This window comes from Clarias gariepinus, chromosome 25 (genome assembly GCF_024256425.1).
Source record: "Clarias gariepinus isolate MV-2021 ecotype Netherlands chromosome 25, CGAR_prim_01v2, whole genome shotgun sequence".
NCBI lineage: Eukaryota > Metazoa > Chordata > Actinopteri > Siluriformes > Clariidae > Clarias > Clarias gariepinus.
The window spans coordinates 23,732,850-23,757,150 of NC_071124.1; the positions used below are offsets into that span (position 1 = coordinate 23,732,850).

Genomic DNA, 24,301 nt, shown 5'->3' on the forward strand with positions numbered 1-24,301 from the left:
ATATTATATATTTTGTCATACATTTAATATTGCCTATAATTAATGCTTTTAAATCTAACGTGTCTTTTAAAAAATACTAATAAAATATAAAATAAATATATATTTAGTTAATAATAAATTTATATTCATATTAAATATATTTTATTGTAAATATATTAATCTATTATAAATAAAAAAATCTTACATTTATTAAAAATAAAGATGAATTTTAATTCATAACACATATAAAATATAAATAATTTTATTAATGATAAAAAATAATTAATATTAATTTATTCATTAAAACACTGTAATAAAAATAAGACCCATGTGCCCATTAACCCATAAATGTGGTTAATTTTATGTATTATTTTCAAATGTGTGTGTTTTTTTTTTTTTTTTTTTGCTACTTATAATTGTACTTGTTAAGATTTTACCTATTAGTTAAAGCTAGTTAAATATTTTTTCCCATTTATTTATGAATAACAAGCATAACATACAAGATTCAGGTGCAAAACTCCTTAGTTAACATACTTCATTTATATATATATATATATATATATATATATACACACACACACACACACAATATATATATACTTATACCATATATAAGTTTACCTTACAGGCATATATCTAATCAACAATAGTTATTTAAATCTGATTAATTATCCTACTCGAAACCATATATGCACATTTTTCAGTACCGCCTTGTCTGTCCTGATTGGCTAGCATCCAGAATCCCCGCCAGCGCAGCCTCGCCTGTGATTGGCCAACTCATCTGTCATTCACGTCGCCGTGGCGACTTTTATAATCGACCCGCCAACGTTCGCGCGACTGTACGGACGAATCAGCGTTCAGCATTTTTCCATCATCCAATCAGAGGCCGCGATAGTGGGAGGCGTTTTGTTTGTATTCTTCTGCCGTGAAAGGAAGCAACATGGCGACGTTAATGGTAACAGCTTTAATATTCTTATTCTGGTTATTTTATATTTAGTATAAAGATGTAACATGAAGTGTTTATGGAAGTAGTTTTTACTGCAGGAAATTATTAGAAAAAAAGTAGCAACGGAACTTGAGGTTAGATAACTAGCTAACAAGTGACAACCTGTTGATTGTTTAAAGTTAAGTTACAAAGTGTGTTTAAAGTGATAAAAATTCATATAAACGTGTTTATCTTTCTATTTAAAACCTACAATAGTACAATTTGTTGTAAAAAAAATAATTATAGTGAAAAATCTGTAATGTTTATTTGTAATGTGTGTTGTTATTGTTGCAGTATTAAATTAAAAGGTGCGCAGGATCAGAAACCGGATTAAATAATCCGGATATTCAGTTGTAATGTGAACGCGAGCGAGGCGGTTTATTCTGCTCCGCTATGAGAGTTCCTGATGTGTAACTCAGACCGAGACCTGGTTGACGATGTGCTGTTGTTGAGGACTCAGTTGAGGAGAACCGAGAGGAACCTGCAGGCTCTGGGAGAGCGGTTAAGGTAAGAACAGATGGAAGCTACAGTAGATGTTCATTGTTCGTTTTGACAAGAGTCCATCTGCTATTTATTAGACAAGATGGTTTAAAAGAAAAAAGGATTTAGTTCTCACCTTCTCATCAGCTGAGCTCTTGCCTTACCGCTGACATTTCAGGAATTTGGTCCAAGTCTAACCTGAACATCTTAACACTACCAGTCCAGTTACAATTGCTTAGAACAATCAAAGAGTCAGATTTACTAATTCACAAGAATCTCTTTATGTAAAGAACCATATCCGTCTCCTAGACCAAAGCTAACCACGCTGAAACGTATCAAAGGTCAGATAATAATTTTTTTCATACCTTAAGCTTACTTAATTACGCTCCTTCTCCAAATGCACCGTTTCTGTGTCTATGTAAATGAGCATGTACAGAGCCACGCCCCTAGATAGATAAGCAGAACTGAGTACCAACCCCAGGGGAGGAGCTATTCTTATGAGGTCACATTAGGAAATCTAATTGGCTTGTTTAAGTCAATTTAAAAATATTAAACATGGATTTTTCCTCCTTTTTTGTTTAAACATGACATAAAAATGATTTTGGCATTATAGAAGCCTTTTAAGGAATAAGATAACCTCAGAGGCCCAGAATGCAGTGCAGCTACATGATATGAGCTGACTTGCGATGACGGATTAGCGCATGACATTAACAGTTGATTTTTCTTCAATCTCAGCCAGTCGGAACATGACACCTTCGTCAGCAGCCTCGAACAGACGAACATCAATGGATCAGACGGACTCCCAGGTCACAGCACATTCGACGATCGTCCCGATCCCGGTTCTGTGAGACCATCGTCGTATCCTGGGTCCAGCACCCCGAAACCAGTGGAGAGGAAAGCCTGCGCGAGAGCTCGCGGCTCTAACCCCAGTAGAGCGGACATGGAGGACGAGGCGGCTCAGCTCAGGAGGACGCTCGGCTCGGTGAGGGAGGAGAACTCGTCTCTGGTGCTGGAGAACAGGCAGCTGATGAGCGACCTGGAGGCTGCACAGCTCGAGATCGCCAGCTCCAGGTCTAAGGTAGCACACACGCATACACACACACACTGACTCTAGTTAAACTCCCCTGAGGTGTCTCCAGAGGTGTGATCAGATTAAACGGGAAGTTAGAATTTAAATTTTAAGTGCTAGTAGAAATAATTTGGTTAGATGGTTAAATAAAGATGTAAACGAAAAAAAAAGAGCAAATTTCTCTCTTTCAGGATAATTAATTTCTGCTGTACAGAAAACCTGTACAAGCATTTTACATAGATAAGAATGAAGAGAATGAATCTCTCCAAACTTATTTTTCCACATCTTATTTGAATTCGAAAGGGTGTTGAAACACCATTTATTAGATGTTTAAAAAAACACACCCTTTTTTAAGATCCACCCTGTTTTAGATCCTAAAAAAAAATCAGAAATCAGAATCCACTTATATCGATTGCTGATCACAGGTGTGTGTGTGTGTATGTGTTTAAGTTGTTCTATTTATTGTGTTGTATTGTTTGTTATTTACTATTTATAACTATAAAAATAACCATTTAAGTGCTTTTGTGGCTTAATTGAGGGAAATCTTGACGTAATGGATTTAGCTGCAAATAACTCCTCATACTCAAATTATTCACGCTGTGTTGTTCTTAACTTTCCATATTGCAAACTAGACCTTTTTTTTAAAGGAAGACTTGGTAACATTTCCAGACTGGTGACAGCAGGTTGACATATGTATTTTGTGTCATCACAATAGTATGGATTTGGGTAAATTGGCCAGTTGAACGACAACCGATCTGTAAATATTATCATCCAATTTCGATCGGAGCGCCGTTATAATACACTGTCGTTTTGCACGAAGATAAAATATTCATCGTTTTATCCCCACAGATGCGTCTTCTAGGTTCCACCATAGGAGCGAAGACGTCCAACGCGTCCATCATGAAAGATCGAATCCTGGACTTGGAGGCACAGCTGGAAGCTCAAGCCACAGCGTTACGGTAACGTTACTGTTCTTTCCTAGATAAATCTGCTTTAAGCAGCTAAAAGTCTAGAATAAACTGGACGTAGTTTGTGTCTGTGACTGTGTTTTGTAGGGACGCGGACCTAAAGCGCGCGGCGAGTGAACAGACGGCACTGCAGTGCACCAGAGTGGTGGCGAAGCTCAAGGAAGAACTGAACACGGTGAAGTCCGAGCTGTGCGAGAAAACACGGCAGTGGAAGCGGTAGGGGATGCACTTATGACCGTGTCCGGGTGCCATTACTTTATGCTCATCTAAGGTAACCTGTATGTTTTTTTTTTTGTTTTTTTTTAATTATTATTATTTAAGGATGGAGCAGCAGAGGAACCAGGCTCTGCAAAACGCTGAGAGACTTACCGTGGCTTTCAAAGACCACAGAGAAGACGTGGCTGAAAAATTAAAGAAGGTAGCGCGCATACTGCGGGATTAAAAAAATTTTTTAGGGGATAATATCAGTCTCGATATTGATCTCTACTCTGATCTCACTGGGACGCAGGTGATGGAGAACGAGGGCAGGCTGAAGGCGAGTCTAATCGAGTACGACCGAGAACGAGAGGAGCTGGAGAAAAGGTGTACACAGCTGGAGAGAGAGAAGGAGAAGACGAGTCACAGCCTGAGGTCAGAGACATCTAACGTCCATCTGAAGCATATAAACTGTTGTTTAAATTCCTCGCTCTAACTCACGCTCCACGCTTTCTCAGTAAGGACCTGAAGGAGGCGCGGGTCCATGCCGACGCTCTCTCCACTGAGCGTCAGGAGCTGCAGGGCCGAGTCCAGCAGGCATTGGAGCAGGCGAGTCGCCTGCAGAGGGAGCTGGAGCAGAAGGAGGTGCAGCTGGTGGAGCTGGAGGGACTCAGGAGGGACAGGGAGGACCTGCGTCTCCTCACCGCCTGTCAGGAACAGAGGCTCAGTCAGACCCACAGGGATCTGGAGCAGGCCAGGGCAGAGCTTGGCAGTCTGGAGAACGTTCTGGACCTCCTGCATCTCAGAGAGGTCTGTGTGAGAAGTGTTCATGATTGTACAGGTCATGAACGCTGTGTCACGCACACGGACACACAAGTCACATCTTCCTTACACAGCCTGACCCAAAAGCCCCGCCTCCTTCACACAGAATACAACATTATAACCCTTTAGTCAGTGATGTTATCTCTGTATGTAAAGGAATCCACACATCATTACAGAAAAGTGTAATGTGAGTGAGTTTGTGTTTAAAGACTTATTGGTGTTGTTTTTTTTCAGAATCAACACGGAGCTCTGTGTGTGAACCCCTGTCTGTTACCCCCACTGACTTTGACTGCAGTCACAGAAAATTTCCAGCACAAGTCAGGTGAGTGATAACACAGTGTAATAGATCATATATATTATTTTGGGAAATAGACTGATGTTTAGTCTTAAAAAAAACGTATTTCTGTCTCTTACCTTTTAATAAAAGTGCTAAATGCTGAATTAAACACTAAAGCTTGGTGTCATGCAAGTGTTTTTGTTACTTTACATGTTTCCTGGGTGAATAAAAAAAGCCAAAAGAACTAAACCTTAAAGAAAAATGTGAAGTGTGAAATTATCGACCTTGTCTAATAACGTGCATTTACACCGCTGAGAGAGCATTAAAATCTAACCGGTGTTCCTGTTGCACAAACGCGCTAGACGAGCGCTATCGGAAGCTTCTAGCAGCGCTGCAGAGCGTGGAGAGGGAGAAGGCCAGGCAGGCAAGCGCCGCACAGAGCCTGCAGGAGAGACTGAGCCGAGCGCAGGAGGAGATCTCGTCCCTGCAGACCTCCATCACTCAGAGAGCTTCACACTTCCAACAGCTTCACAACCAAATGCTGGATAGAGCTGCTCAGGCCACGACGCTGGAGCGAGAGGTGCAGAAAGCAGACACACGGTTCCCCTTTATTAACTGTACCTTCAATTATTTATGATAAAAAAAAAAAAACAGAACAATGCATAATTATTAATAGGATGAAGTTTATCTGTAAGGAGACGTCTATTTATTATGTACTGTAAGTAAGGAGTCTACAAGGGACAGCAGATCTCCGTAACTCTTGTTTTTAGAATAGAGCTGTGTAATTAGTGCTTTTGGATTCTATTTATTGAATTGATGGTTAGGCTTTTCGATACAAAATCGGTTCACACATTTCATAGTAAAGTATATACTTTTAATTTGCCCTAGGATTAATTCCATGAGAAAATGATTTTTACCAGAACAAACTTTAAAGAACTTATTTCGCAAGACGAAACCAGAAAAACTGCTACAATTTCTAGCAAAAGTGCATCTAAAGAACATTGTATAAAATCTTGTTCTTCTTAATCTTTTAAATTCCTAACATTATATTTATAACTTTATATTATATTGGTTCAATGTTTAATATGTATCTGCCATGAAATGGCCTGTGAAGCTGATATGGCAATACACCCTAATCCAAAAAAAAATATCATGGTAAAGTAACGAGCATTAAATAGTTTAGAGTTAATACAATCTTCAAAGATAGACCACAGCTTATGCAGAAAATACATACGGCTTGAATCTTCTGCTAAGATACCAGATACCAGAGCAAAATTATTGTTTTCTTCTTTCTGCATTTGTGGGCGCTTGGTCGAATACCCCCACCTGCTGGACTGGAGTGTGGAGCAGAAGATCAGCAGAAAAAGGATACAGATTTTTTTTTACCAGATTTATCACAATAATATGACATGCGATTAGATGAAGTTGTGTGTGTGTTAAGTGTGAAACAAACTTGTGTTCTTATTTGTGTTCTTGTGTTCTTTGCTTTTGTGCAGTTGAAGAAGAAGAGCTCGCGTCTGGTTGTAGTGGAGAAACAGCTTCAGGAGAAAAGTGCGGCGTATTCACAGGCTGCTGTTAAAACCAGCCAGCTGGAGCAGGAGATAATGGTAAAACACACACACACACACACTCATACGCACTTTTTTTTCAGTTTGTGATATTATCAGGATGTATTTTCTTATTATGTCAAGCAAAAAAAATGTGTCAAAGATATTTTAAGTTGAATTAAGAGGAATAAAAGCAGCACAAGATTATACATTTTAACATTAAATGTTATTTTTGTAATGCTTATACCTTTTTTTTTTTGAGTAATTGTTTATTGCGAATAGTTTGTTTTCTCTCGCATAACCATAACATAAAGGAGTTCTAAAGTATAAAATAAATTTATCATTATAAGTAATAATACAGTAAACATATTTATATTTAAACATATGTATATTTATTTTAATATATGCATCATAGAAAAAATTAAATATCTATACATAAAAAGATATATATATATATATATATATATATATATATATATATACAGTATATATATTTATGTAATAGATTTTTATCATATGGTTTGTTCTCTGTAGGAAAAGGAGAGCAGCATCCATCACTACCAGTCTCTCCTAAAGAAGAAGCAGAGAGAGTATCAGCAGGCTCTGGAGACCTCCAGGATGTCAGAAACGCACAGATGCAGAGAACTGGAGGACAGCATGGAGGTGGTAAGTGTGTTTTTAAGTGTGTGTGTGTGAGAGGTGTGTGAGAAAAGTGTGTAATATGTGTCTTTTACTAATGATGATGAATGTTTGTGTGTGTTTGTGCAGCTGCAGTTGTCTCTGGCTCAGAGTCAGGCCGAAGTAGCCGAGTTAAAGCGCACCGCGTCTAAGCTCGAGTCAGAGAAACAGGAAACAGAACTTCAGGCCGGGTTACTGCAGGCGTCTGTGGATCAGCTTACACAGGTCGGCTTCCTGAAACGATCAGCATTCGCAGCTAATCATGTGCAGTGTAAAAATGTAAACATGGGGTTTGTTTACAGGAAATGGAGAAGAAGGACAAGCGGAGTGAAGAAGCAGCACGTTGTTTTGAAAAGCAAGCCTTGGAGTCTGCTTCCAAGGTGTGTGTGTGTACGTGCGCGTGTACGTGCGCGTGTACGTGCGCGTGTACATGCGCGTGTACGTGCGCGTGTACGTGCGCGTGTACGTGCGCGTGTGACTAAATATAACTAAAAACAAGACACTGTAGTGTTTAGTATGAGGTGATATCAAAAAGTTTCGAGACACGCCACTAGATGGCAGCACAGTCACAGGGAGCACTTCAGAAGTCAGTGTGCCAAAAGACATTGTCCTGTGTACATTGGGAGCTGTGCAACTGGTGCTATTCTCTTAATTTTCTGACACTCCCTTGTACATTTTATAATGTTATGTTAAAGAGCAAGGCCTAAAGATGCAGGGATCAGAAATAAACATGAAATATTTTCCTGTGCAGGTGAAGTTCATGGAGTCTGAGCTGGCATGCTGTAGAGAGGAGCTGAGCGATGTCCTGCAGCAGGTCGAGAAGGTCAAGCAGCATTACGATAAGCAGCTGGAGCTGAAGAACTCAGAGGTTACATATTATTATGGAATAAATATCTAATATAAACTAACAATACAAAATGTTTGTGTGTGTACGGGTAGTCCCCGACTTACAAACAAGTTCCGTATCGGGGGCACGTTCGTAAGTCGGATTTGTTTTTAAGTCTGACGAAGTGAGTCTTGCACGCCTTTGACATGAATATACAACGTAAAGCATACCAATCCACTTGACCAAATCTGTCCCCTTTCCCCACACTGCCATCATGTGGCTAAAAACCATAACCGCGCCTAAGGAAATTAAATCTCGCACAAATGTAACAGTGTTGTCACTGCATGTTTAAATCACGAGGGGAATCCCATTTTATACATTTACCTTCATTCTGAAAATATTGTGTATAATTTTAAATATTGGTATCTGGTGCACTGCAGTGTGTATTATTTATTTTTAATATACAATACACGTGAGCTACGTCTGCTTCTTGTTCGCATCTACAGTATGAATGTGCATAGAACCGTGGTCCGTTTATATCTAAGAAAAACTTGTAACTTGAATGAATGTTCGTAAGTCGGGGACTATTTGTGTGCGTGTGTGTGTAAGTGTGTGTAAATATATTTAAAAAAATTGAATAATGCGGTACATGATAAGGATTCAAAGTTAAGAAAATATGTAAAGTTTTTGTACTTAATATTATATAACATTTATAAAAATAACTTCTGGAATACGCAGTACTGTAATAGATCTCTTATTATATAATACAAAAGTTTCCATAAAAGGAACCTCCCCTCGTGTTGTCTGTATGTTTGTGGTCCTATTGTATATTTGTAATGCTGTGTGGGTTTAACCAGGTATGTGTGTGTTAGTTGTCAGTTCTTCAGGAGGCGCTGAGGAGCAGAGCGCTGGCGTGCGAGAGCTCCACTGAGGAGAACCTGCAGCTGCAGCGCTCCATGCAGAGACAACACACCATGCTGCAGGACAGCACCGGTCGCATTGCGCAGCTCGAGGACAGCCAGAGTCACCTGCAGAGCCAGGTACACACCCCAACTCACACCGGAGCATCCTTCTCTTTTTGTCTAAAGCCATCATGTGCACAGAGAAGGCTTTCAGATCCTGACATGACCGAGAGCAGGGCCATGATAACAAGCCGTACATTGTTAAGTTCTGTCACTTGCCCTAACCTGACCTCCTGTCTCTCTCTGAGTGTAAAACAAAGCGAATTCGACTGTGTGTTTGTACATACGAGTACACTCAGCTCCTAAAGCAAAGCACTTACCAGAGACCCTAATAAATAAATTAAATAAATGAAGTGTCCATTATACTTTTTCTGTGCCTGACAGCTATACTGCTAATAATAGTTTATATTAGTGTGAAAACATAGACGGCTTTAGTGAAGGCAGTGTTTTGGTTAGGAAACAGCTCGAAGCTGTGAGATCACGTGCACGTCATGAAGGGTTTGCTTTAAGTCTAGCCTCTGTCTCAAGTTTGCACCTGGGAGGTTATTTTAATCAGTGAAAACAAGCTCGAGTGTGAAGATAATGTGAAAAATTATGCTCAAAATGACCAAAATCAGTTTGGTTTGGAAATTCTTATTCAGACAGATCTAAAGTTGTTTGTGGGAGCTTATTAAAGACATGCCACACAGAGCTGTTTTCCACTGTATCGGACTGTGAATCCACTTGTTCATGTATTGATTGACATCTACATGCTTCATCCCTGATCCCTGGTCTGGTTGGGTAAAAGGCGGATCACCAAGGGAATATCTCTTCACTGAAAGTTTTGGAAGAATATTTATACTAAACAAAATTAAGTCAGAATATACTTTTAAGACAGAACATAGATTTCCTTACCTAAGGAAAACGAACACTAACAAACATCTCTCAGTGCGTTCATTGTTGTACTTCAGGTATTTAGTGACCGAGTTTGATGAAGGTTGTTCCTCAAGGGATTTTCTTTTTTACTGAGTACACAACAGCAGTGTAAAGGATTAAAAATGTTTTTACTTTTGAGAAAATTTAACTGTGTAGGTTTAAAACACTAAAGTAGGTCACTGTGTGATGCGCTGATATCAAATGCTGATTGTTCCAAGGTTGTGATGCCTTTGGGTCAGGCAGTTCATTTGGTATTTCTTGTAAACGCTCACCTCGAAATCTGCAGCATTCAGTATATTCACTGTACTAAATTACAATACAGCGACTCTATTAGTGATCATGTTATGATTGTATGATATTTCAAACTAAAATTTGGATTTTAGAATTTGCTTAGAAGGTTTTGAGTTAATTTTCGAGAAGTGCGACTACTTTTAGTAGCAATTTTCGAGTGTCTCAGTCAGCCGTAAAGCTGAAACAAAGTTTTTCCGCACCAGATTTCACTTCACTTAATTTCCGCACCGCAGGTCTCTCAGCTGGAGCAGGAGCTGGAGAAGGAGCGCACCACCTCGTTATACCAGCTCAGGAGAAAGCAGGAGGAGATCGAGGAGGCCAGGCAGGAGGCGCAGAAGAAGGAGAAGCAGGCTGCTGAGCTCTCCGCTTCCATAACGTGAGTCTCACGTGGGAGTCGTTTCATTTATAGGTCTCACGAGAGCTCCGTCAGATGGATGACACAACAGAAGACAAGATCATGTCACTTGTATATGATTCACTGTAGGGCCAAAAGTATTACAAATGTTTTTTTTTTAAGTTAGTTTGGAAATTTTGTACTATAAAATAATTTATACCGAAAAAGGGCAATTATTACTTTTTTTAAAAACGTGTCATGTATAAGCCGGCTGTTTATTTGCTTAAAAATAACGCACATGCGTTTAGATGTGTGGAAATTAAAAGTTCCTTATTGCTCCATAAAACAAAATGTTCCTCACCAACATCTTGTGATTTAAAAAAAAAAAAATTTTACCACCACGATGTTCCCCTCAAGAACATCTCTGTGTAGCTGATATTTAATTTTCAGGCCACCGTACAGCCTCCGGCGGTGTGTCCCGTACTCAGTGTGTCCCAGAGTCTTATGACCGAGTCAGGACTCGCTCACATGGCGTCCCTATAAATATCGAGCGCTTCTTTTTGTTTCTTCAGCAGTTTGCAGCCAAAGCCAAGATCGAGCCAAAGGCAGGGGAACAAGGATTATATTAGACTGCTGACTCTGTAATCATGTTTCATTTTGTTAACTGTGCGTCTGACAGGAAGCTGCGCTCCGAGATGGACGCATGCAGAGAGGAGCTCACAGACATGGAGAAGGAGCTCCTGCAGCTGAGGAGGGACAGCAGCGCCCAAGCCACGCAGCTCAGTCAGATGGAGGAGACGCTGCAGGAGACCAAGGGCATGCTGGATAAGAAGAGTGAAAAGGGTACGCTACCTTAATGTTAGTAATGTAGACGCTAAGATGTCAGACAGAGCCGTAGAGTCTTGAATGTGTGTGTGTGTGTTTAGTGGTCGACCTGGAGGAGCAGCTCCACCGGAGCGAGATGGACAGGCGGAACTCTCTGCAGCGCGCCCATCTGCTGGAGGAGCAGTTAAACACGGTGCGCGGCGAGCTGACCGATACGCTCGGCCACCTGGAGGAGCTGAGGGACGTCCTGCAGAAGACTCAGCTCACCGCCGACCAGCAGAAGGCCACCATCCACCAGCTCACCGCAGAGCTCAGGTGAGGCTCCGCCCTCCAGCCGCCGGTTCCAGGCTCGTCTGGTGCAACCTCGTTAACACAAACACGACCAGTGTGTTTTTTGTTAGGGGGAGGAAGGGAGGGTCTTCTAGAACTCCAGCTCGAACTGGGTCACGCATCACGTCTCCTTTAAGATTGATTGATTGTCTGATTGTAAAGTTTTATTTTTATTTATTGTAAATATTTTTTAGTCAAATATTTCTGAATGATTTTTTTTCCTGAATAATAAATGACCTTATAAAGTCATTTTATACATGAAAACATACCAAAACTGTTTAAAAATCCATGCTGTTTTTTTCTCTTTAAACTCAAGCCAGTTTTAATGCAGTTCTGTGAACATTTGTGCGTTTTGGAGCCCCCTCTGGTACAACTACGTTACTGCAAGCACGTTACCACTCTATTTACTGTAAATAATAATAAAAAAAAAAGGACCTTATTCAGGGAAAAATTGATCCAACATACTGATGAAACATACTTTCATCCTTGGTCTCAAAACCTGTCCCTGACACAACATGCCCCGCCCATTTATGAGGGAAATATGTTTGCAAGACCTGTATTTGCATATTGTAACCTTATTGGTTCAGAGTTATTTTTATGATTCAATTACACCTTCATGGAACATATTTAAGACTAACGCAGGTCAGCGTACCTGAAATAAATTAGCAGATTGTAATCAAAATCAAGGTAGATTTTAAAGATTTTAGAAGATTTAAAAAATTACCTCTAGATACCTTATGGATAAAGTGACAGAAATACAAGGAACTAGAATTGTACATTGTGCAAATTGTATTTGCCTAATATATATAGAAGAATAAAAATGTTTTTAGAATTGTTTTTTCATGTGGAACACATCATGGACCCTTCTTGTCCTTGTTATCCACTCACACGTGTTTAACAAGCTGAACATTCTCCACAAGGGGGAGCTAGTGTCGCTCGATTAGCGTTGCTGCAAGTAAAGCACGCTGTAAAGCACCAAACTGACCCGAACCCACTCCTCATTAAAGTATTGAATTGAGCCAAACCCAAAAACCTCAGCCATGTCGTGGTCTCAAACACATGCTCCATACGGATGAAAATAAATGATGATAAATTCCAGCTTCAGCTTTCTGGAGCATCCCTTTTGAACCTCGTAATCTCATCACCACCACAGTACAGTAGACTTCCTTAGTAGACCTGAACGAGGGTGTTTTGTAGCGTTGCTCCTTCTGACAGTTTACACACACTCTTTACACACACGGTACGTGACTCGAGACCTTACTCTACATCATGGACTTGTTTTAATTCATGAGTATATTTTCACACCTTTTACAGAGTCCCCCCACCCCCTCTAAAGTCAAATCTTCATTATAATTCTTACTCATCTTTTTTCTAGGAAACCGTCCCCTTTATTGCTGCTGTTATTACTTTTGGCCCGCGTATGAACAGTTTCGGGTCTATGCTGTCAGAAATGAAATTTATTTACTTTAAAGGCTGCAAGGGAGAGAGAATAGATATATCGTTACACCATGTGTTGTCTTGTCACAAAGATAAATTCAGGAAACTGTCAGGAAACCATCTGTGCAGCGCTTAGGGTTCTCATAAATAAGGATATCACCCAAATACACACAGAACTCATGAGTACTTTAAACAGGTTTAGGATATTTACCATAAATCTTATTTAAAAAATAATGTATATTTTTTCTATTTTTTTTTGCTTGCACACACATACACTGTGCGCTTAACACCACGCCTTTTGCACATTGTGTGTTCATGGAGCTAAACACGCACTTCTATCCAGTTCTATCCAGTATGAGATCTTTGCTTGTTTATCTAATCTCATGTGACCCAAAAGCTGTACAGAAGAAGGAGTAAGAGAAAAGAGTGTAAACTATCATAGAGAGTTTTGTGTGTGTGTGTGTGTGTGTGTGTGTGTGTGTGTGTGTGTGTGTGTGTTAAGAGGTCTGATGGTTCCGTAGCTGGCATAAATTGAAATTAAATGTGGTGCGCCACAAGCAAATGTGTGTGTGTGTGTGTTGACAGAGAGAGCCAGCGTGAGCTGGAGGAGAGGAATCATGAAGTGTTGGACATGGACACTGCACTGAAGGAGAGACAGGGGGAGCTGCAGCAAAGAGCAGAGCTGGTAACACATGCAGCACACACTGACTTTACTGAAGTCGTTCTTCCTCCGCATTAAAGCTGCAATAAGTAACTTTTTTTTTTTTTTAAATAGAAAGCTACTCAAGACAAAAATATAAAGTAAGGGCCGAATTTGGTGCTCAGACCTCACGCCAGACCTCTGGGTTGTATATTAACATACGTTTCTGATGTGATTATTTTATCTTAAACTGTCACACGATTATTCACAGGCTCATAAAAGCTTAATTAAATCATGTGATTGAATTTCTCAGATTAAGACAGCATTTAAGTACATTTAAGATTTAATTGGTAATGCAGTAACGTAGTTCTACCAGGGGGGGGCTTTAAAATTCCCAAACTTTCATAGGAGAGAATTAAAACTGGCATGAATGTTTAAACAGTGTGCAAAAGCAACAAAAAATATATAAATAATTAGGCTTAAACACTGATTTATTCAACTGAGAAGATATCACAATAAAACCACTGTGAGTCTTTCTTTATTTCCTAAATTACAGTTAAAGTTTGACCGTTTTCTCCTCAGTGTCCAGGGTAAAACATCCACTAAAAGAAATCTGATTTCAGTCCTTCATATTTACTGTGTGTATATATTGACGTCTGAATAAAATCAGTGAAACCATTTTCCTGTGTGTTTCACCCGTAGCTCGGACAGCTGGATGTGGTCATCAAGGAGCATAAACTGGAGATGGACAGGAAGGTGGAACATCTGCAGGGCGTCCTGGAGAAGACCGAGAGAAAACTTCGAGAGAGAGATAAACAGGTCTCGAGCTCGTTACACACTTTAAATAAGTTGAAAAACAGAGTGAATTGAGGATAACGGCATCGTCTCTGACTCTCTGCATCACCTCTAGGTGGCGTTTCTGACCGAGAGGCTGGACGTGGTCAAATCGCAGCTCCATGGGACAGAGGATGTGGAAAAGGTGAGGACCAGCATCATGAGGAATAAAAAACCCGTCACACAGCTGTCGTGTCGGATCAGAGGATGGAGAGTGGCAGTGGAGCTGCGTGTGTGCAGGGGTGGAACATTAGTTTTCTATAACAGCTCAGATAGTAGTGACGCTTTAAACCACAAGAGGTTTATTAATATACGTGTTATCTTTTTTTTTTTTAAACACTAACACTTCCGTCAGTGTGAGATTTAGCAGTCATTGTAGTGGTGTTATCGTATACGCCATAAAACTTTCACATTTTATTACTTGAATTGTGTTAAAGATTACACCTCTAACTCCTGTGTGTGTATGTGTGTATCAGAGTGTATTGGAGCTCGGACAGCAGCTGCGTGTGTGTCGCGAGCAGCTCCAGAGGAGCGCCCAGGATCTGCAGGACGCACACACTCGCTGTGACGCGCTGAGTCGGCAGCTGGAAGACGTCACACAGCAGGAGAGACAGAAGGTACAGACGTGGGAACTATAACACGTTTATATACTGAAAGTGGTCAAGAGAGTGAGAGACCACGCCCCCTTCTGTAAGACTAATGGATACAGAGACCACACCCCCTTCCCAGTGTTGACCAGTTTAATAATGATACTGTAGTTTTAAAAAAAAAAAACTTGATGCAACTTGATTCAAAATATAATACAAATTGATGATAAACATGTCTAATCATATTACCCCTACACCATAACAACTCTGTACGTGCGGGTATGGGTGTGTCCTTCACACACCTCGATCTAGACCTTTGGCCGGCGTCGTGTTTAATGACTAACTGTGTGTGAGTGTGATAAACCACAAACATTAAAGCTGACTGACATGTAATGAGGCCCACAGCTCTCTCTCATCCTACCCTCCCCCCACCCCGTGTGTAAAGCTCTCGGTGCCCTTCACAAACCTTCAAAGAAGGACCTAAAAGTGTTCCTGGAACTGTAGTTTCTGATCACCGTTGGTTCCTCCACCAGTCAAAACTGTTTTAAGAGGTTCTGCGAAAGTTTTTTACGTGGTGTAAATGCAGCATCTGTTGTTTTTGCACGCTTTCTCTGTGGCTTTACAGCTCTCGCACTCTCTCATCTTCTCTCTCTGTACATCTTTTCTTTGCCTCTCTTTATTTGTTGACCCACTGGCTTTGCCTTAATACACTTTAGTTTTTTCTGGCTTTATGTTTTGTCTTCACGTCTCGCTTTTTTCGCTTTGTCTTGTTTTTTTTACACTTTGTCTTTGCCTCTCGCTATTTTGCTTTCTCATTTTATGCTTTTCCTTTGCTTTTTATGATTGTTCTTTGTCTCGCTTTAAACTTTCTCACTTTACTCTTTTTCTTTGCTGCTCCCTTCATGCTTTCTCTTTGTCTCTCACTTTTTCATGCTTTCTCTTTGCCTTTCGCTTTTTTACGCTTTCTCTTTGCCTTTCGCTTTTTTACGCTTTCTATTTGCCTCTCACTTTTTCACGCTTTCTCTTTGCCTCTCTCTTTTTTAGGCCTTCTCTTTGTGTCTTGTTTTATGATTTCATTTAGCTTTTCACGCTTTCTCTTTGCCTTTCGCTTTTTTACGCTTTCTCTTTGCCTCTCACTTTTTCACGCTTTCTCTTTGCCTCTCACTTTTTCACGCTTTCTCTTTGCCTCTCTCTTTTTTAGGCCTTCTCTTTGTGTCTTGTTTTATGATTTCATTCAGCTTTTCACGCTTTCTCTTTGCCTTTCGCTTTTTTTCGCTTTGTCTCGTTTTATGCTTTCTCTTTGCCTCTTGCTTTGCTCTTTGTCTTTCTTGCTTTCCGCTTTGTCATTAGATCTCATTTTACACTTTCTCTTTGCATCTCATTTTTATGCTATCACATTGTGTCATTCTACGCTTTGTCTCACTTTTTGATTTATCTTTGTGTCTCTTTACGCTTTTTCTGTTTCGTTTTATCATTTCTTTTTACTTCTTGCCTTACGCTTTCTCTTTGCTTCTCGCTTTTTTACGCATTGTCTTGTTACACTTTGTCTCATTTTATGCTTTCCCTTTGCCTCTCGATTTATGCTTTCTCTTTGCCTCTCGTTTTACGCGTTCTCTTTGCCTCTCGTTTTACGCGTTCTCTTTGCGTCTCGTTTTACGCGTTCTCTTTGCCTCTTTTGCACTTCTTTCCACTTTACGCTTTCTCTTTGCATCTTGTTTTAAGCCTTCTCTTTGTGCCTCGTTTTCGCTTTGTCTTTGCCTCTCGTTGTATACTTTCTCTTGGTCTCGCTTTACGTTTTGTCTTTACCTTGGTTCACGCTTTCTTTTTGTCTCACTTTACCTTGTCTTTGCCACTTTGTAAATTTTTGACACACTGGCATTGCCTTACTGCAGTTCTAAATCTCTTTTTAAACTTGTTTTTGTCTTTATTTCGACTCGCTTTACGCTTTCTCTTTGCCTCTTGCTTTTACGCTTTCTCTTTCTGTCTTAGCTTTGCTTTTTCAATGTCATTCTTTACACTTTCACTTTTTCTCTATATATTTTGCCTCTTTTTACATTTTCTCTTTCTCTCTTTACACTTTCTCTTTGTCTTTTGCCATACTTTCTCTTTCACCCTTTACACTTTCTCTTTTTCTTTTCTATACTTTCTGTTTGCCTTTCTTTACACTTTCTCTTTTACTCTCCACACTTTCTCTTCATGCCCTGGTACACTTTCACTTTGTCTCTCTTTACTTTGTCCACTCTCAATGCTTAGTGTCTCACTTTGATTTTTCGTTGTCTCTTTTTACACGTTCCGCTGTTTAAGGCTTATCTCGATCAGGTTGTACAGTAGATTAATATTAACGACTCTCTTGCTGTGCGTGCAGTGGTCCAAACTCTTCGTGTGTGAGTATATGTGCTTGCGTGTTTGTGTGTAGGCGTCTGAGATACAGCAGCTCCAGGAGCAGCTCCGTGCGGTCGAGAAGCGGCGGGTGCAGGGCGAGGCTCAGCTACAGACCACGGTCACTGAACTGCAGCAGGAACTGGAGCAACAGAGAGAAGAGCATAACCGAGAGGTACACACACGCAAGCACACATTGCTACAGCAGTGCACCTAACCTAGTTCTCTGGGGGGAAACCAAAATAAAAAAACAGCTTGGCTTAAAATGAGTGTGCAGTATTTTGTAGCAAAGAAAATGTCATTCTGAGGCAGGAAACTAATTGGTGACGGCGGGACTGCTAACCTCATGACATCCTCCAGCATACTTTTTATTCATTAATGGTTACATGTTAACCCGTGAACTTTTAGTCCACACATTTAAACACTTTCACACTCTTATCAGTTTAATAAGTAGTTAATGAGGTTTCCTTTAACCCGTAAAGGTGACAGCTCTTCAGCAGACACGCGGGCAGCTCCTGAAGGTCTCCGATCAGATCTCCAGCAGCCTCCGGAGTTCTCAGGAGCAGCTGGAGGAAGCTCGAGCCGATGCCGCCGAACTCCACACGCAGCTCCTGTCCACACAGCAGCACTTGCAGCACGCTAACGAAGCGCTGCTCATTAAGGTCAGGGTGAGAAATGTGCAGTATCAAACAAGCATTATTGTCAGTCAGGGGGTGGAGTCACACAAAATTTGGCCTAGCTTTGTGATGTGCCAATGTTCTTCTTTTAAAATGCTAGATGTTTATCTAGTAATCGAATAACTGAACTTAAGAATCAAAACTGATTCAGATTATTTAATAACTGATAATGCTTGGTTTGCATAATGTTTCTCCGAAACATGGGTATCTAATAACTTGTACAGCACACGAGGGCGCACTTGCAGCTCAGGTGATGTGCATTATTGGACACTGTATGTTTAGTGACCTTGTTTATCCCTTAAAAAGGTTTTTTTTATATAAAATCTTAACAAAGGCTTTTCAACCATTCCCCTCCCCCACCCCATAAGAAAGCATCCAGTCAGTCAGTAGAATAAAGAACAATAGATATCAATTATGAAACAGATCACAAAAAGCAATGGGGAAAAAAAAACTAACAAACAAGATCATACTGGCCTGGATGTTATCCATTCGAGAACCATTTGAGGCAGCACCAAAGAGTGCATTAACTGGAGATGGTTCCAGTGGTATTTGCATATTTTTGACGAGATTTTTGTCTAGAATATCGGTCATATGTGGGATTAAAGTCCTCTCTGATTTTAGACAGTTTTACATTAGACCAGTAAAGGCAGATGGCAATTTTTAGTTTAACTACTGTGTGTTTGAGGCAAACTGAAGACGAGTTCATTCTATATATCCACTTTTGCCAAACTTTATCTGAAATTTGTTTTTCCTCAAAAAGTATCTGCACTCTTGCTGTAACTTCTAGAAAACAGATCAGAAGGAGACAAAATACCTGTGAATGCCTGTAAAAATGTGCCCTTTGAATAATAATCTTCTGCCGAAGTTAGAGGTAGTCCCTAACTTCCAAACGGGTTTCATTCCAGGAGCACGTTTCTAAGTCCGATTTGTTCTTAAGTCCGAAAAAGTGAGTCTTATACGCCTTATATACAATGTAAAGAATTGAATCCCGGACGGCATTTTGTCTCTGAGCTGTTTTTCGCTGTATTGGACTGTGAACTCGTTGAGGATTTTCCAGGATTAGGCCCTTTACCATCAGGACAGCTTTACAGGACAGACATTTTCTATCATCGTGTTCTCGGACTGATTCATTGAAACCGGTGAGGCCGACTCATTTCTCTCGCTCAAAAAAAAAAAAAAAATTAAGAAGATTTAAAGTTTATTAGACTTATTTATTTTTTTTAACCTTCAACTTTGCAAAAGAAATTTGCTTATAATTGGAAATCACTTAAACGCTTAGTTTAAAAACACTTCAAATTTGCTAAGAAACATAAAAACGATGAGTCCAGATTGAGCCTAATCCAGAGTGATGGGCGTGTCAGGGTAAGAAAGTGAAGGAAGGGAAGGTTTTCTTCTTCCCTGATGGCACAAACTGGTTCTTAAGCCAAACAATATATTGGTTAATCCTCAATATGTTAAAGTTCATCATTACTGATATGCTAAAACTTGTAGATTCTGATTCTACACCCAAAATGACTGAGCTGTGTTTCACTGTCTGGACCGACTTTAGAAATTGTGCTCGTTTTGAAGTGAGTCAGAAATGAGTTTGTTTTTATTCTAATGATAACATGAGATCTTAGGCCATCTGTGTTAATGTAAGGGATGTGAAGCTAAAGAGGTAAGTTTTAGTTTGCTGCAGGATTTAATCAGTTCTATGGCATGCCATGGTGTGTTTTTTTTCTTACAGATTGCATTAATGACAAACGCACGTTCCTAATTAAAAGGAACACAATCTTGCAACACTGTAATAAGTGAAAGTAGCTGTTTCAAGCTTTTTCTTTTTTTTCCTTCAAATTAATCCAGAGTCAGGTGAAGCCAAACCTAAGACTCAGACGATTGCCTCGCCTTAACCAACACCCCCCCTCCTCCCCTTCTAATATTGACACTCCAAGCAGGGGAGTTTCCTCGTTCAGTTTACCTGTAATCACCAGGTGTGGTCACGAGGCGTCAACACGTCTCTTCTTCTCACTGTCACTTTGTACACCTGCAGATATTTAAAGCTAGTTGTTCCAGCTGTCTCAAAGGTTACACCCTGAGAACTTGTTCTACCCGCTGATTTCAGGTCGGGCCATGCCCATGATTCTTGGCTGCGAAAGGAGTGAGGGTGAGTGTTGTGATGAGATTGATGCAGAGCTTTTCAAGACGTTTTTTTTTTTTTATCCCTTCTTCACAGGCTTTAAATACTAAGTTCACAGACACAAATAAAGCATTATTTAAAGGGAGTGATTTCTTGGCTTCTACCAAGATATGAGGTTTACTTTGTATACGTATGTCATGTGTAAAAGTTAGTGCCATCTTTTTCAATTCTGTATTTTTTTTGTGTTAAAACATAATAAAGATCATCTGATAAATACAACCTCAGACGAACAACATAATACTGTATAAATTTTACTATTGTACAATTGTTTATTTAACAAAAATGAATCCAAAACGAAAGCATGTGGGCAATAGCGAGTAACTCCCATCACTGCTTCCACTGGATTTAAGAGGGTAAGTTGCAGCAGGTGCTGCTGATCACCAGTCCTTGATTATCTGATCCTCAGCACATGTGCAGACCTCTGTGGAAGCAGCAGTTTTGGCAGTTTGCAAAAGCATACAGGTGTGTTCACACAATGCCAAGAGGATAGAGAAGCAAATGTTGCTGCACATTAATCTGAAAAGGGTTATAAAACCATTCAGTTCAACTTTATGCGGTGAGAAAGATTATCCATAAGTGGAAAGCGCTACATCTCAGACCCTACTGGCCACACGGAGCATGTTAAAGTCCATTGAGCACAATTAGAAGAAGACCGAACAAGTGCCGTTTGCTTGGATGGATTGCCACGACAACTAGATCTGAACAAACCACATTTTAGCAGGAACACCTCTTACCCACGGTTAAGCATGGTGGTGGAGGCATGATGATCTGGACTTGTTTTTGCAATGACAGGACCTGGGCAACTTGCAGTCATTTGAGTCACCCATGAACTCCTCTGTATTCTAGAGTATTCTTCGTAGTACTCTGGTCTTCTAGAAATTGGGTCGTACTACAGGACAATGATTCTTTAAGTTCTTCTTTAAGAATGGACTAGTTAAAGGGCCATACCTTATCCCAACTGAAATGGTGGGGGGGGCTTCATTTTTGTTAAATAATTTTTGTTGAAGAGGTGGCACTAACTTTTACACATGCCTGTACCTGTAACTTGCAGCACTTCTTTGGCAATACGTGGCATCTCTTCCTGCTCCAACTGGTATGCGTTTCTGATACAGAACAGGAGGCATCTTTGAAAGGTTCCTGAACTGTACCTACTTGCACCTCTCGATTCAGGAGGAGCAACGTCTCATTACCACAAGGACTTGGCGCTGGATTACCCAGAGCCTCACCCTGTTGCAGAGACCAAGCTCAGAAATTCAAGACATGATAGATTTAAAGTACAGGAGCACTCTGACTGAAAGGCTGTTTTTTTGACGACCTTGTTGGAGCTGTTTTTCTTGATGTCTTGATGCAGTTTTTGTCGTTTCTTTGATCCATCTATTAAAAGCAAAGATGCTAACATGGGTGCAGCACTAACATATGTTTATTTGAATGAAGGTTCTTTTTCAGTACAGCGTGTGTGCGGTTTAAAATAAATTAGAAAATAAAAATTTTAATTTTTTGCCAAACATTCATGCCAAACCCCGACTGATCTAAAGCAACGACCCCATAATTAAAACCTCTTTAATTAATGAACCCTCCCTGAGTTTAAGAGTTGCAGGTTTTGGTTGAACACCAGTTTAAACCCCTTAAATATCTCCGCTAATCTGAAAGCAGGCCACTAATCGAAAGTCTTCAGGCGGTTGCAGTGAGGGACTTGAGCAGGTTCCCCGACTGGGGAGGAACTCGTTTTTTGTGAGCTAATTAATGATCAGTTCCTCATTCCAGATTTGTGCATCTGGTGTTGCAAGTTTTTCAGATGGTTTTTTATTTTCGATCAAACAGGTTTTAGATAAAGTAACTTTTCAAGACCAAGTAGCAGAGATGAGCCTTGTACAATTATCTAACCGTGCTATTTGGTCCGTCGTCAAGGTTGGTAGAAAAGGGCTCGGGATCACCGGTAGCTAAGGAGTGCCATAATTTATTTATTTTTTTTACTCTGTAATGACCATCATTAAATTCACTGTACAAATAAAATTAAATTGAATCAAGTTTGGCAAGATTCATGTTTCCTGTTTATTCACTGGTGTAGTCGCTGTGCAATTTAATTAGTAATTTGATTAATTAAATCGATGGGTTTAAATTTTGAATTGATTCACACTTTTTTTTTATTATTTAGCTAACCTTAGAACTGGTAAAAAATTTTTTAAAAACTTTCTCAAAAATGTACCGCTTCCCCTCTTTTGGATATACTCCTGTTTTAAGAGATTATTGCTTATTCAATTATTATTATATGTGGTTGGTGCATTGCTGCCACCTACAGGACTGGAGTGTAGATCAGAAGATTAGCAAGAAAAAATAAAGATGAGACGCGACTAACAGTTACCAGGTTACACAGTATTTTTATGTTAAGTTAAATTAAAGTTTATTATTTGTTTTTAGGTAAACACAATGTTTATAACTATTTCATACAGTACCTTTTTTAAGCAGCAAATTGAAGTAAAATAATAAATAATTTCTCATTAGGCATTTTAGTATTTTGACAAGCAAAACTTCAAAGTACAGATCTGGTTTGTTCAAACCAGATTAATGTTTTTTTTTGTGTGTAATATGTCCAGAAGGTTACCTAACTACGAAACCCTGCCCCTCTGTTCCAGGACTCGGAGATCGCACGTCTCCAGGCGAAGATCTCCAGCCTCGAGAGAGCCTCCGAGCTCCGCAGCTCCACGCTCCATCAGGAGTCCAGCGCGTTTCCTCCCCTTTCTCCTCCTCTCAAAGACACGCTGCCTAATTATCACCTTTCCCTCAACGACCCTCTCGCTCGCTCCAGCATCTTCTCCACTTTTAGCAGGGAAGACTCCTCAGACGCGTCTCTTGAGCTCTCTGAGAGTCTCAAGGCCAGCGTGACTGCGGCACTGAAGCCTCCGAGTTCCTCGTGCAGCGGCTGGCAGGGCCTGAACCACGGTGAGCTCTCCTCCAGTTCAGACATGACCTTCAACCCACTCACCTACATGCTGGATGCAGAGGAACCTGAGGAATCAGAAATGGACTCCCTGTCAGGCATGCTGAAGTTCGTTAATCAGACTCTGGCCCTGCAGGAGCAGCACTCTCGTGGACAAAGCCAGGCAAGTACGCACTCAAAGGCAAGCTAGAACCTGATGCTTTACTTATCTCTTCTAAATCCAGATGATTTCAAGGTTCTTTAGAATCAGACACTCGGGTATTAGTGGTTTCTTAGGAAGTTTAAAACTTTTCCTTTCCTTTTAAAAGGACCAAGGCGAAGACGACTTTAAAGGGAACGTCTCATAACAGGGAACAAAGACGTGGATCTTTCCAGAGTTCAGGACATTTCTGCAGAAGTCTGGTTTTATTCCCCGTCCATTTGATGATTTGGTTTCCTCTTGTTCAACTTTGTATTGAAAACAATCCTGATCACTTGAAGTTCAGTTTTAAAAAAAATATATAATAATGTATGTCTGTGTTTTGGTGCTTTTTTTTTTGTATTTTCTATTAAGGTCTTTATATATGTCTTCATTAAATTAATCTATTTTAGGATTTACATGTTTGTTTTTGGTGTTTTACTTTTTCATTCACTGTTCAATTTAGGAAAAGAGTGCAGGAATGCAAGGCATCAGGAAACTTCCCTCATTCGTTCTTTATGATTTCAGTTTCGTCCAGATAAAGTTTACTTTGCTCTGTCTTTAAACTCGAGTTGACCTGCGTTAGCATGAGGAGAAATGTTTTAAACATGGAACAGAAGTACTTGAATAAGTCACACTGAAGAGCTAGCGTGAACTCTAGCTTTACTGATTCGCGTTTTTAACCAACATACAATTTCATCTTCTAAACATCAGGAACGGTTTCATGCAGTAACAAGCTCGAGGATCAGCGCTGCCGGTAAGAGGTGGCAAACAAAAGAACAGAAACTCAAATAGTCGCCCCTTTCAGTGGCGCAAACACAAACATGGAATTTTTACATCAGAACACAGCGCTCAGACGTTCTGTTTAAAGCTTTCAAAGGTCATCTATGTGCCTCGAAACATCCTTTTTCTTTTCTTCCGCACCAGTTTTAGTGGAGTTTATGGATGTGTTCTTGCTGTACAGATCAAATT

At 40.1% G+C, this 24,301-nt stretch overlaps 1 protein-coding gene across 2 annotated transcripts; it reads left to right on the plus strand.

Annotated features, from left to right (window-relative positions):
- The first annotated feature begins 899 nt into the window (after positions 1-899).
- Positions 900-24,301, plus strand: ccdc18 (coiled-coil domain containing 18). 2 transcript variants are annotated; one of them, XM_053486934.1, is made up of 27 exons: positions 900-934; positions 1,259-1,471; positions 2,180-2,522; positions 3,363-3,472; positions 3,569-3,697; positions 3,803-3,899; positions 3,990-4,111; positions 4,195-4,486; positions 4,733-4,820; positions 5,138-5,355; positions 6,272-6,382; positions 6,857-6,988; positions 7,091-7,225; positions 7,303-7,380; positions 7,752-7,868; positions 8,699-8,866; positions 10,228-10,370; positions 11,008-11,171; positions 11,255-11,468; positions 13,506-13,605; positions 14,263-14,379; positions 14,471-14,539; positions 14,871-15,011; positions 17,398-17,535; positions 17,843-18,022; positions 22,847-23,332; positions 23,460-24,301. In XM_053486934.1, the coding sequence occupies exons 2-27, from the start codon at positions 1,371-1,373 to the stop codon at positions 23,496-23,498; spliced, it is 4,032 nt and encodes a 1,343-aa protein (XP_053342909.1). In that variant the 5' UTR covers positions 900-934; positions 1,259-1,370; the 3' UTR covers positions 23,499-24,301. The 2 variants fall into 2 exon arrangements, with proteins under 2 accessions (XP_053342909.1, XP_053342910.1); XM_053486935.1 differs by having other exon boundaries at positions 22,847-23,314; positions 23,460-24,297.

What these genes read in the sequence shown, in the direction of transcription:
- ccdc18 (XM_053486934.1), top strand. Translation starts at nt 1,371, where the DNA reads ATGTGTAACTCAGACCGAGACCTGGTTGACGATGTGCTGTTGTTGAGG. An exon ending in CCTTGGAGTCTGCTTCCAAG is followed by an intron (nt 7,381 to 7,751) that starts GTGTGTGTGTGT and finishes TTTCCTGTGCAG; the next exon opens with GTGAAGTTCATGGAGTCTGA. An exon ending in TGGAGCTGAAGAACTCAGAG is followed by an intron (nt 7,869 to 8,698) that starts GTTACATATTAT and finishes TGTGTGTGTTAG; the next exon opens with TTGTCAGTTCTTCAGGAGGC.